This window comes from Styela clava, chromosome 10, assembly GCF_964204865.1.
Source record: "Styela clava chromosome 10, kaStyClav1.hap1.2, whole genome shotgun sequence".
Lineage (NCBI taxonomy): Eukaryota > Metazoa > Chordata > Ascidiacea > Stolidobranchia > Styelidae > Styela > Styela clava.
Window position 1 is genome coordinate 17,076,002 of NC_135259.1, and position 12,152 is coordinate 17,088,153.

At 34.6% G+C, this 12,152-nt stretch overlaps 1 protein-coding gene across 1 annotated transcript in view; it reads right to left on the bottom strand.

The window, feature by feature from the left end:
* Positions 1-12,152, bottom strand: part of LOC120337578 (E3 ubiquitin-protein ligase rnf213-alpha-like) — a 53,992-nt gene that overhangs the window by 2,134 nt on the left and 39,706 nt on the right. Inside the window, exons 54-66 of the mRNA XM_078116843.1 lie at positions 6,958-11,966; positions 6,728-6,887; positions 6,423-6,589; positions 5,909-6,039; positions 5,608-5,701; positions 5,354-5,486; positions 4,954-5,153; positions 4,593-4,755; positions 2,911-2,955; positions 2,644-2,721; positions 1,490-1,612; positions 1,223-1,418; positions 376-511 (exon numbers count right to left, since the gene is read on the bottom strand). Of these exons, the coding sequence (XP_077972969.1) occupies positions 376-511; positions 1,223-1,418; positions 1,490-1,612; positions 2,644-2,721; positions 2,911-2,955; positions 4,593-4,755; positions 4,954-5,153; positions 5,354-5,486; positions 5,608-5,701; positions 5,909-6,039; positions 6,423-6,589; positions 6,728-6,887; positions 6,958-11,966 (6,635 nt within the window). The remainder of the gene's footprint in view (positions 1-375; positions 512-1,222; positions 1,419-1,489; positions 1,613-2,643; positions 2,722-2,910; positions 2,956-4,592; positions 4,756-4,953; positions 5,154-5,353; positions 5,487-5,607; positions 5,702-5,908; positions 6,040-6,422; positions 6,590-6,727; positions 6,888-6,957; positions 11,967-12,152) is intronic.

Sequence of the window (12,152 nt, forward strand, 5' to 3'; positions counted from 1 at the left end):
TTAAACTTTATTTTTCAAGTCAATGTATTTATCGAAAAACTCGGGGTTACGAAAATTTTGACGCGACTGTGGCTTCGCATTCTGATTTGAAATAAGATCTGACTTTGAAACCTGTTTCCCTCTCAGAAAAATACCAAAAACTTGAGCATAACTTCTGTGAGTATCTATTGAAAATGTCTAATCAACAGAATGATTTTTTAGTCGGGTTTAGAACTTTGACTCTAATCATCACCATTTGAAGTCTAAAATTACGATTTTGAAGATTGCAAAATATCAACCTTGAATTCAGTTAGTTTGAAAATATGACTCCAGCTCTGACACATATATGAATAACCAAATTCTAATTCATGTCACTGGTTATGATTTCATACTTACCTCCAGGTTGGAGTGAAGTCGGGAACTTTTATTAACATTTCATTAACTCGCTGTTGAAATAAATTCATGTCAGTGTGATCGAATGCATCTTTCAGTCTTCGTAGAACATCCTCATCTTCAATTTCCTCTTGGGTAACTGAAATGCAAAGTTTTTATGCTTGAATATGTTAATTTAGCTTGTAAGTAGATATAATGAACTAAATGTATGACTCGTGTTTTACAGCCAGTATTCTTGTTGTAATGGATAGTGCCCGGTGTCAAGCAAATTTGATCCAGAAAACATTTTAGTGACATTAGCTAATACAATATGATTTAAGGATAATCAGTTTCTTCTTTGGATGGGAAAAAAAAGGTGATGGGAAACCATCTCCAGCCCATGTCAGCACAAGGATAGTTTATCAATTGTTTGTTTCAGATGCATGGTCTTGGTGATAGAGGAAGATGTAACGTTGCGTAGTGGTAATAAAATGTTATCAAAAACATCACATTAAAAATTTATACATATAATTACTGGAGCTGGAGTTTTTGTACTTGGCAGCCCTACATGTTATTATCCCATGGTAGTTGCGGGTAACTGACTTATAAACTGTCAGATTCAAGTCAGAATTCTTGTTCTGCTTGTAGTTGCAGTAAGCAGGAACTGGAGCCTGAATCAGATTTTGTTCAAATTCATGTTCGCATCAGTCAAACTAAGGGCTTTTCAGAAAAAGTTAGATTTGTTTGTAAAGATATAAATTGCATTATCTTGATCTATAAAAGTAGACAAAATTTGTGCTTAATACAGTGGTGTATTACTGAGTTTATTCTTAATTCAACTAGATTTTATGTAGTAATTGGAAACAACTACCTTCATACAAAGCCTCTTTATACGGATCCAGCCCTTGTTGAACGAAGTTTACAGCTTTATGCCACATCAGTCGTTGATAAAGGGCTAGAGTGTGGCATGTGAGTGCAGACTTTGGTATCATTGCCATATGATTCGGGGACAAGAGCAAATTTTCCTCCATATATTTTTGTAGTGTCTTGGTTCTGTCAACTTTTATCTTTAAAAGGAAATATTGATTCCTAAAAAATTGCTCTTTTAGTTTACAATGAGAAAGAACTTCCTACTAACCTTTGCTAGAAAACTTATAGCATGGGTCAAAGTTCTAACACCTTCACATACATCAGCAGGTGTGACATCTTGATTTGTGACCAAGTCATCGACTTCCTGAGATAACTTAGCCGACAATGGATCCTGTATACAAAAAATGAATAATGGAGGTAGAAAGGTATTTATACTTTAATTGTATAGCTGTTATGCGGGATTGATTTATGCAGCATGCCTGTATTTTACACATGACACTTTTTCACGTCTATAACCCCAATCACGGCCATATACAATCGGCCACTGATATTTAATGTGCGTCACTTTTTGGAAGAATTTAAATTAAATCTTTTCAATCCGACATTGCCCACCCAATTTATTAAACCGTCCGTGAAGAGTTGGGCATGGGATTTTCCCGAGGTGTGTAACCTGCAATGCAGTCACATTTAATTCCAACGCTTTAGCCACTGCGCACAATTTCATTAGTGAGGGTGTAAATATAATTTTATATGTCAATCGTGGCTAAGAGATCGATTGGCAGCCTGGATTTCAAATAATTTTAAAAGCCTGGTCAAGGCTATGTTTTATCAGTACTTGTTCTCTAGTAAATATCAAAAAACTGTCATGTTAAATTATAAAACTTTCGTTTCGAACGACAAGGCATGCTGATATACTGAGCCAAATATTTTAGATTGACTTGACTCATAAAGGTCAATACTTGTTATGCTTGAGTGGTCAAGAATTTGCCATGATGTCCTTTCTCAAACACATCAGTTTGTGTCTACCATAACTCTCCCACTATTTGGCATTTTATGCTTGTTCGAATGAGTGGATTGTGTTTAATTAGCTATCTAATGTATTAGTCATTAGGCCTCGTTAGTTATAATTGAATATAGTTGGCTATAGTTCTTATAATCAAAAAGACATCTTACTGTTTTAAAAAAATTCGGATGTCATCTCACTTTACTAATCAAGGTTTGACACCTCATGTAATACTCATTGTCAGATGCTAGATTGCTATATGTATATTAATCATGGGATTATTCTGAAATATCTTAGTCTAAGCTTACACAGATCATCAATTCTATGACCGAGTGTTAATTTATATGTAATAAGTTGAAATATCAGATAGAACCATGGCGCGAACTTTTTTGTACTACAAAAAATAGATACAATTATACCTGGGGAATATTTTCGAGAACGTTGTCCCAATCACTTCCGACACCAACATCTTGTGGGTATTTCATGCAAGGCAGTGACTGCAAAGAAAAATGTTTCGCATAATTCTTTTATGGATTTATTAATAATCAAGCTTTAACCTAATGCGCACTGGTTCTTACAAATACTGTAACAAGGGTTTTATTGTTAAAGTAATATTATACAACAAATTTATGAGAACTATCAGAAATGAAAATCGTTAAAGAAACCAAAAATTCCTCATAAAGTACCTTTTTGTTGATACGTGGCTGGTATGTGACATACTTCTCTCTGACCTGAAAAAGATTATGTAAACATGCAAATTGTTATGAGGTATGCCTAGTTTACTTAATATTAAACTACATATTCAGTACCTTCATTAATTACGGTAGATAGAATAATGGACTCATAACAGACATAATACCCAACAAGTTTGCATACTGAATATGTTTGAAACTAATTCAATTATCTACAATTTTTTCTGTGAAATCCACTTGCACAAAATTTATGAATGAATAAAAATAAATTGATCAGCAGCATTAGATTCACCCAGTGTTCTATACTTTTGCTCAGAGATGAGTGTCATATACTTTTGAGTGAGTGTGCATAACTTTGCTCAGAGATGAGCCTCCTTTATTTTTAAGTAAGTGCAAGTAACCCTGCGCAGAGATTAGTCCCCTTTACCTCTGTGTAAATTACTAAATATTAAGTTTTTGGACACAGAGTGGACATATGGATCGTTTTGTTTGTTATGTTGTTGTTCTTAGGAAGGCTATTACTTTTATTTATTTCAAAAATATTTGGTGAACTCCAAGAGATTTGTTTTTTGCGTGCGATGACATCATCAAAACTACAAATAGCGCTCCTTGTGGCGATTTCGCCTTCGCTTCAGCGAAATTGTGGCTAAGCGAAGTCATGAACATTGCGGGTATCGGTACGCTAATGTAAAATACTGTATATGCGTACTACTCCATGTCAATATATTTGAGCATCGTTTTTTCGTTTTCTTAAATTATTCTGTTGGATTGCACATACTAATAAGAATTACCCTGTTTGATCTTTATTGTTCTATTTGCTATTACATAGTTAGGGTCTTCATTCGAATTATCTTTTAATTAAATGCTTAAAACACCCATTGGTAATGTTTCAATGAGCTTGTATTACTGTTACAATAATAAAATACAAATGAGCATGGACAGTCTATCAATGTATCTGTGGATGGAGTCTTTACTCAATAATCATTTAGTATTTTTCACTCCTATTTGAAGTACATTTTAATTAGCAGCATAACAAACTACAATTGATTATGTATCCTTATTTATGGCTTCTGCCTTTGAAGAAGCCGGAGACAGGGGCAACATAGACAATATAACTTAAATTGGCTAAATCTTTTTACAAAGCTTTTATACGAATATCCATAAGATTATATTACTAGATAGCAATCGGAGACCGCCGACTTATCGAACTGGCCTTCGTATCCTTCGCTCTGCATCAATAGCGACACCGCGTGTCCCATCACTAATTAATTAATAAATCGCTAATTATACGACATAATTTATCTGAAATTTATAGACTTTTGGACCGAGATATGATGAATGCACATGCAAAATGAAACAGATTAAACCTCGCTTTCGTGAGATTACGCGTAAAATACGAAAGTGTCTAACAGACAAACTGACAAAAACCTATCAACATACTTACCGATTGATATCGATAAATAATAATGATAGCCTTTGTGAATCATATAGACTTTAAGTGAGTTTCAATTTGAATGCGACGAAAGACCAATATGATCAATTTAGTGCCTTTCAATCTAGGCTTTCTGGTTGAATGTCTGGTATGACTAGTTAATCTTAGATTTGCTGTTATAAAAATCAAAAAAAAGCATGTAGTAATACTAAAACCGATGAACCTCAAATGGTATAAAGTTCACCTGCTTCTCAAGAGCATCAATGTTGTAGCTAATCTGGTGATGATTTCCCAGTTCATCTTCTGTGATAGTGTAGGAAGTATGCATGCGAATAAGTGGGAGAAGATCATTCTGTTTGTCAATGCGTATAAAGTTCGACCCAAGTCTCGCTACTTCCACAGTATGGCTTTAAGTAATATTGAAAATGTGAGTGAATTATATTCAAATAGTTGATAATTTGACTACGATCTCTACTACAATATTACATAACAGTATGTAGCTAATGTGTGTTAATCTTACTGGCCATAGCAAAAAGTCCGTTTATGAACTATTAGTTTAGAATGAATTCCAAAGATTTCCAGTATATATAGATATTGCAACATACCCATTAGTGATCTTCAGAGCACTGCTACACTTCTCCAAGAAATTGTTGTGGATATCGATGAGATATTCTGCCAATAGTTTTGCACATTTTCCACGTCCACGAGAACTGGGTAAGGCCATTGAAATAGGACTAAATACATCTATGTCTTTCAAATATTCCTTTATTTGCTTGTCAGGATGTTGACGAAACATTCCGTATATCTGTTTATTGAATTAAAATAACTTTTGGGATAGTTTCGTAGCTGGCTTTGGAAATTCCAAATAGGTCTACAATAGGAATACAAACAAATTATGACTTTGACTCCATCCTTTAGCTTGCGATATTATTTCTAACAGTATGAAACAGATTGAGCATTTCACCCAGAGTGGCTTTGCAAATTTATCAAAACAAAAAATCTTACTGAATTCCAAAACTTAATATAATCTCCAATATCATTTTCAATCTGAACCCGTTGTCTGTAATCTGATTGTTCATCCATAAAATGAATTAAAGTTATTTCTTCAGCTTGCTTCATGTCTATTTGGTTTTGATACCTTAATAGAAAAATGTTAACTATTAACCTTACTTGTAATGAATTCACACAATACTTCATTCTTCACTTCAAAATATAAGACAATAACCACAAAAAGGTATATCATAAGTTAGAAAAATTACCTGTTGATGAACATTTTTTGAAGTGTCAAAACATTCTCCATGTGTTGTAATAAATGCAAGTCCGGAGACTCAAGTATTATCTTCAGAACACGACCTATGAGTGTTTTAATAAATTAAAAATACGTTTTTGATATGAACTATATCCTACTACATGTTTCATCCTATATTTCATTTATAGTTCGATGTAGACATAATTATATGAAATATTTGTTGAATTTCACCGACCAAATGACAACTACTATCATTCCATTTTTATTAATGAACTTTTACTAATATTCGGAATATATAAATATTCACATACCAGTTGATGCAGAGTCTCTTACATATTGAAGTAAATGTGAAGCATTAGGATGCTTTATTGTTTTCCAAAATAATGGATGGTACCATACAAGCTGGTCTGGTTGTTCCTCGGTAGCTACTTCATTAACAATTCTGAAAAATAAAGTATATTCACATATAAAACGTCATGTCTTATTACTTTGAGAAAAAATAGCAGAAATGGGCGAAGTACGGCCCGCGGGCCAAATCCGCCCCATTGAGTAATTTAATCTGGACCGTCTGATGCTGACACAACCAAACCGAAATCGAATTTTAATATTTTAGTTAAAAATAGCTCAGGGAATTTGTTGAGATTGCGATTAAATTTTGTTTGGGCCCGAAGCATACTGTTTCTCATCTTTACTTTGTAATACTGTAAATATTGGTCATAAACTGTTACTTTTTAAGTCACACTTACATGGCCCGCCAGTTTATGTGTCAAAATTGTTGGCCCTGGTTCGAAAACTTTGCCCACCCCTGATATATAACTTATCAACCTGTATAGTAGCATGTTTTCAAGCTTTTCTACAGCATTGATGTTTTGTTGAGCTTCTGCTATCGCTGCATCAACGTTTTGAAAAACAGGAAGCAAATATTTTTCTCTAAATTGTGCTTCCCAATCACATCTGCTATTCATTGAATTCCAATCAGGCTCATTTTCGTCCTGAATATTCAAATAAAAAAGTGTTAGTATCGGTTCATTTACCTTATCTTTTAAAACTGGAATGCTGATTATGATGAACAAAAATATTCGTAATATTTTTTTTCACTTAAAACAGTTACATTCAAGACCACAACTCACTTCTAACTTCGTGTTTAAAATGCTTTTGAAGCAGCTGTGTATAATCATTATTGCATCATCCATGTTTCTGCCCATAGCATTAGCAAACGTTTCAATGTTCTCCTGTAGCTTAGAGTGCAGATATTTTCTTGATTCTTGGGGAGAATCTTTATTCAGCATTCTATAGATAGATTAATTTATTTACTGTCAATTCATCTATTTAAAAATAAAACATTAAAAAGATACAGCACCTGCTTATAATTTCCTCATCATGCTCTAATCCAACCAACATACAGCAATGAATGATGAAGTGAACCAATGCAACTCCTTGTTTTGACATTCGATCTGAAGGATCATCCTTCCCAGCTGTATCTGAGTTCAGTTGATATCCAGCTTGAGATTCCTCTGTTTGTTCAATTCTTTCATTCCCCTCTGCTGCAACATGTAATCGTCCACCAATGGTTTCTCCGCAAGCCGGACATTTAGATTCTATCCATGGTCTTGTGCATTCTCCGATAATGTATGGATGACCGTTGGGGCAGGCATAAACCGCAACTTGTGTCTCACTCTGGAGAGCATCACGAATAGAAAAATACATTGATACGGGCATCCCAGGCCAAAATAGCTTTTCCACATCTGCAGGATTAGTGCATAATATGCAGAAATTTTGCAGTAAACTTGGTTGGCAAATCACAACAGAGCCAGTTAATATTAAAAGTTGCTTCAGTATATTGCTTTGTTTTTTGGAAATTCCTGGTATATGTTTTCCAAGTGTTCGGATGACTGCAAACAAGAGTTCAGTGTTCTCCATCCACCTACTCATTTGTTCTTTGCTAGCTTCAATGTATTGGTTATTAGCAAAATTAATAACTGCCAAAATCTTAGGTAAAAGTTTTGTAATATCATTTCCATCTGAAAAGCAAGACCTGAGTTGCTCTGAGTAGATTTCATTTGACATACGGTGCAAAGTCGCTCTCATTGTTGCATATTCTTCCCCGAGAATCAGCCAATAATCTATCACTTTGTCATTCATAATCCTTTTCATTTTGTTTGGTACAAGATGTTTAAGTCTGTTGTGAATACAAATAAAATCAAACCATTCTGTCCCAAACATTTGGCAACCAGATTTGACAGCAAATGTGCTCAATGCATCAGTCTCATCACTTGCACAAATGTCAATTAGTGAATGCAAATTTGGTTTAATTATTGCTTTTCTTTTTCTCACATCGGACGTTCTCATATATTGGTGTATATAACTCCTTAGTGTTGCAAGCATTCGTAATATTTGTAGGCTAATATTTGTGCTCTTCCCAACACTTCCCCAAATCCTTTCAAAATTTTCCCAGTCTCCTACTTTTACTTCGGCTTCGTAAGCGGTCAAAACAACTGTGACAAGGTCTTTCAATTGCTTGCTTGTTAGATTACTATCGCCGGTGATATCCAAGAAAATGTTGTTGATCTCTTCTTCTAAAATATCAGAGTGATGTTGCATTAGAAGCTGAAAGATTTTACTTTTTGTTGCGATGTTAAGATCCAATGCCAGTGTTTCAAGCTCCGATCTCCCTTGATTTATTGATGTTTCCATAATGAGCTCATATAGAAAAAGTTTTGCGTGGTCCTTCATATCATGTTCTTTGCTTGAAAAGCAAAATTGTGATGAGTACTCAAGAAAAAAGCTTGTACAATTCGACCGAAACTTCTGTAATAGACTTTCTTGCTGCTCCGTTAGTTTTGCTTGATCAGTTCTGAAATCATCAGGCATTTTTTCAGAACACTGAGGACATTGTTTTCGCGTTTCGGTTGCTGCAAACATTTCATCAGTGCAGTCTTTGCACATAAAATGATTACAAAGAAGTACGACAGGCTCTTCAGCCAAAATTTTTCTACATCTCCTGCAGCTTAAATCTTGCCAAGAAACCAATAACTTCAGTTTAATGTCTTCATAGGACTTTCTCAAAACATTTGACAATATTTTTAAAAAATTTTTGTGACGAGAACCATATCTTTGCAGTGGTTTCAACAATCTTTTTGCGTGGTTGACAATTACTTTTACGTAATTGGTAAATAACTCATCATCTGCATTTGGCAATAGCTGCAATAAAAGCAAATCGAGTAATGATATTGGTTCCCATTTCTCAGATATTTTGTCCTTGAGTTCCATATCAGTGAATAATTGCTTGTTACCATGATATATTCTTTTGCATCTGTTAGTTAGAGACATCCACCCAACGCAGGAGGCATCATCAGCTATGTCGTATTCACTAAGCCATTCTAACAACTTTTTCAATGCTAGTGAATGTATGACAAAGTCGTCAATGTCCTCTTGTATTTCAATCCATTTATTGGTATCATCAGCAATACTCGGCAATATTTTGAATATTTCGCAGATCATACACAAGTGAGGAAGATATTCCTGTAGACAGTTGTAAACAAGGGTAACGACATTATGACTCTGATATTCTTCCAGTTCATTTTTTGTCCTATGAAAAATATTGAGTAAAATGTCAACCAGTCTCTCTTTAACAGATTCTTCTATATTGCCAAAATTGAAATTGCATGTCAATGCGTCCGTAGCATAAGCTCGAACAATCTCATCATTATTATGTTCACATGCATCTGCAATGACTTTTGCTTCAGGCCTTTCACTGAACATGTTATCAAATATTTTAAGTCTTGTTGCCGAATCTTCATTTTGTAATGTAGACCAATTATGACAAAATATACTGTTCAAAACAAAGCTGAATGGAAACTGTGGTGAGAATGATTTAGTAAGATGATTTTCAAAATCCACGTTAAATTCTTGACGTCCTTTCATTTTTTTCCACTCCAGCTTCAATGTCTTGAAAAATTCAAACCACAATTCTGTCTGCCACTGTGTACAATCGTTATTTAAAACAAAATCAAGATTGTTGTTTTCATCAATACAGCTGATAATGAAAGCCAATAAATCTGACAAGTGTCGCTTTAGACAAAGACAAAGAGTCTTGCCAAATGTTCCACCTTCTTGTAAACGGAATGGGGACAATGCTTCTTTTGTCATCCATGACTTAGAAGACATTGCTAATGAGCCATCACTATCTCGCTGTTCATAGATTTCTGTCATGCAATTTGCCATAATGCTGAGAAATTTGCCTCTGAGTGCAGGGTTTTGTGAACATAATGAAGTAATGTATTCTATGCATTGTAGATTTCGTGCATCAGTTTCATTTTTTCGTCTTATTCTCGACATTGCCTGGCAAATGCTATCCTTTAGCAATGCTATGAAATTGATTCCTTCCTTGTGCATCCTAGCTTGTTCATCCATTTCTTTCTGTCCCATTTGAAGTACATCTGTAAGCTTTTTTTCAAAGAATTTACTAACAATAACATTGCCTGCTCCAGGAGGCCGTAAATCATCAACGTAAACAATTTCGACACTTTTTGTATGTTGGAGCATGAGTTGAGATTGTTTTTCTGTGTGAGAGGAATGCTGTCGCTGAATTGAAAGTAAAAAAGCTACGATAATTTGACAGTCATGCTCTTGTTTTTTAACATCTTTAATCATATTGGTCAAGCCATATTTCGCACATGCAATGAGTGATCCATGTCTTTGAGCTTGTGGACATTGCACAAGAAGAATTTTCTTTTTTGGAAGAACATCAGATTTGAAAAAGTTTCCTAGATTTGATAAATATTCCTGCTGTGTGTCAAATAGAAGGAGGGAAAGCAGCATTATGCTGTTTTGTTTCAAGGAAAGAGACGATTCAAGTTTTTGTCTGTCTTTTGTTGTCAAAATATTGGAAAATGAAGTGATTTCAAGCACAGTTAAATTTTCTTTGGTGGTTTTAAAAGTGTGATCCAACAGATTAAGCAAATTATCGTGAACTTGCTCTCTTGTATAAATATCCAGCAGTCGTTCTTTTTCAGGAACTTTAGCTCTGAATATTGCATCTGTAGCTACAGATTGAAGTAACACCCCTTTATATATTTCTATATTCCTGGTTTTGTCCCTTGCCAACATAACAGAGCTTGAAGTATTATCATGATAACCGAGAAAAGCATCTTTCTCATTGAAACTGTCTACTTTTGCAAAGGTTTGGCACCAAGTCTTCAGTTTTGCAGATACATGGAGTTGGGAATTATCCAGCAAATTGCTTGATTCAAGATGATGTTTCTCCAACCTGTTTACTAGAGGAATAGGGTAATGCTGGTAAACAAAATCTTTTTGCTCCATAACCACTAACCGAAAATTGTTTGCTATTCTGCATTTTACTCTGTGGCCTCCCAGACCTATGTCAACATACCTCTGTCCACCATAGATAGTGTAATGTTGGTTTAGTGCGTCGTACAGAGATTCATGAACGTCTGTCATATCTAGCAAAACCACAGTGCGACCTGCTTCCATGCACACTTTAATGCGATTTATGTTTTTGCATATTTCTGTGTATGTATGGTCTCCAGGAAAGCTTGAACCAAATATGATTTGAACATTTCTATGAAAATCTTCTATCAGATGTTCCAACATGGATACTGATGAGTGCTGATTTGTCAAGAGCAGAAGGAACCTGCTGTCATTTTCTTTCAAGTTGTCTTTAATCATGTCTGTCACCGACTTTTCTTCTACTTCATCTTCACAAACATACTGTTTTTTTACAGCCGTTGTTAGTGCTTTGAAATAAGACTCATGTCCTCCACTGAAATTCCTTTGAACAGCATACGCAATGTCTTCGAATTCACATTTATCTTTGTCTGCGCTTGTGGAATTAATCATTTTAATCATACTGTAGTAATCTCGTAATCCAAAGTATTCTTTTGATACTTGCTTATATCTCTGATTATGATATATATTCAGATATGCTTTCGTTAACCCATCTAAAATCTCAATTTGTTCCTCCATGAAATGAATTTGTTTCTGCATTATGCTTTGAGCAGTCTCCAAAAGATCTTTTTCATTTGGTGTGCTCCTAGTAACAAATATTCCACGATTCATTTTGGCGGGATCCAATGCCCAGTTTGAAATTCCTACAAAACCAACCTTGTCTGTTGGTTTTGTATCAGCAATTGTTCCGCTTTCTGTACTGCCACACTCCAATAAAGGATGAAGTACTTTTAATGGCATGTTTGGTGAGTCTTCTGCTAAGCCAATTTCATCCAACACCACCACGGCAGAATATGAATTCAAATCTTTGTCGCCTTTCTGTAAATCTGAACATTCTTTAAATTTCTGTTTTATCCCCGCTGCATCTGTTAGTGCACTACACTGATATGAAATCATCTTGATCTAAAAATATAAGAATTTTAGAAGACAGTGTTCATTCAATATATTAAACAATATGGAATTCTTTTATTAAAACCATATTTTGAACCAATAGAATGATTTTCTCAACCGAATTATTTGACCTATTATTTGAAGTTGTCTAATTGACGTCAACAAAGCCTATTTCGTTTTATTCTGGGGTCTGCTTAT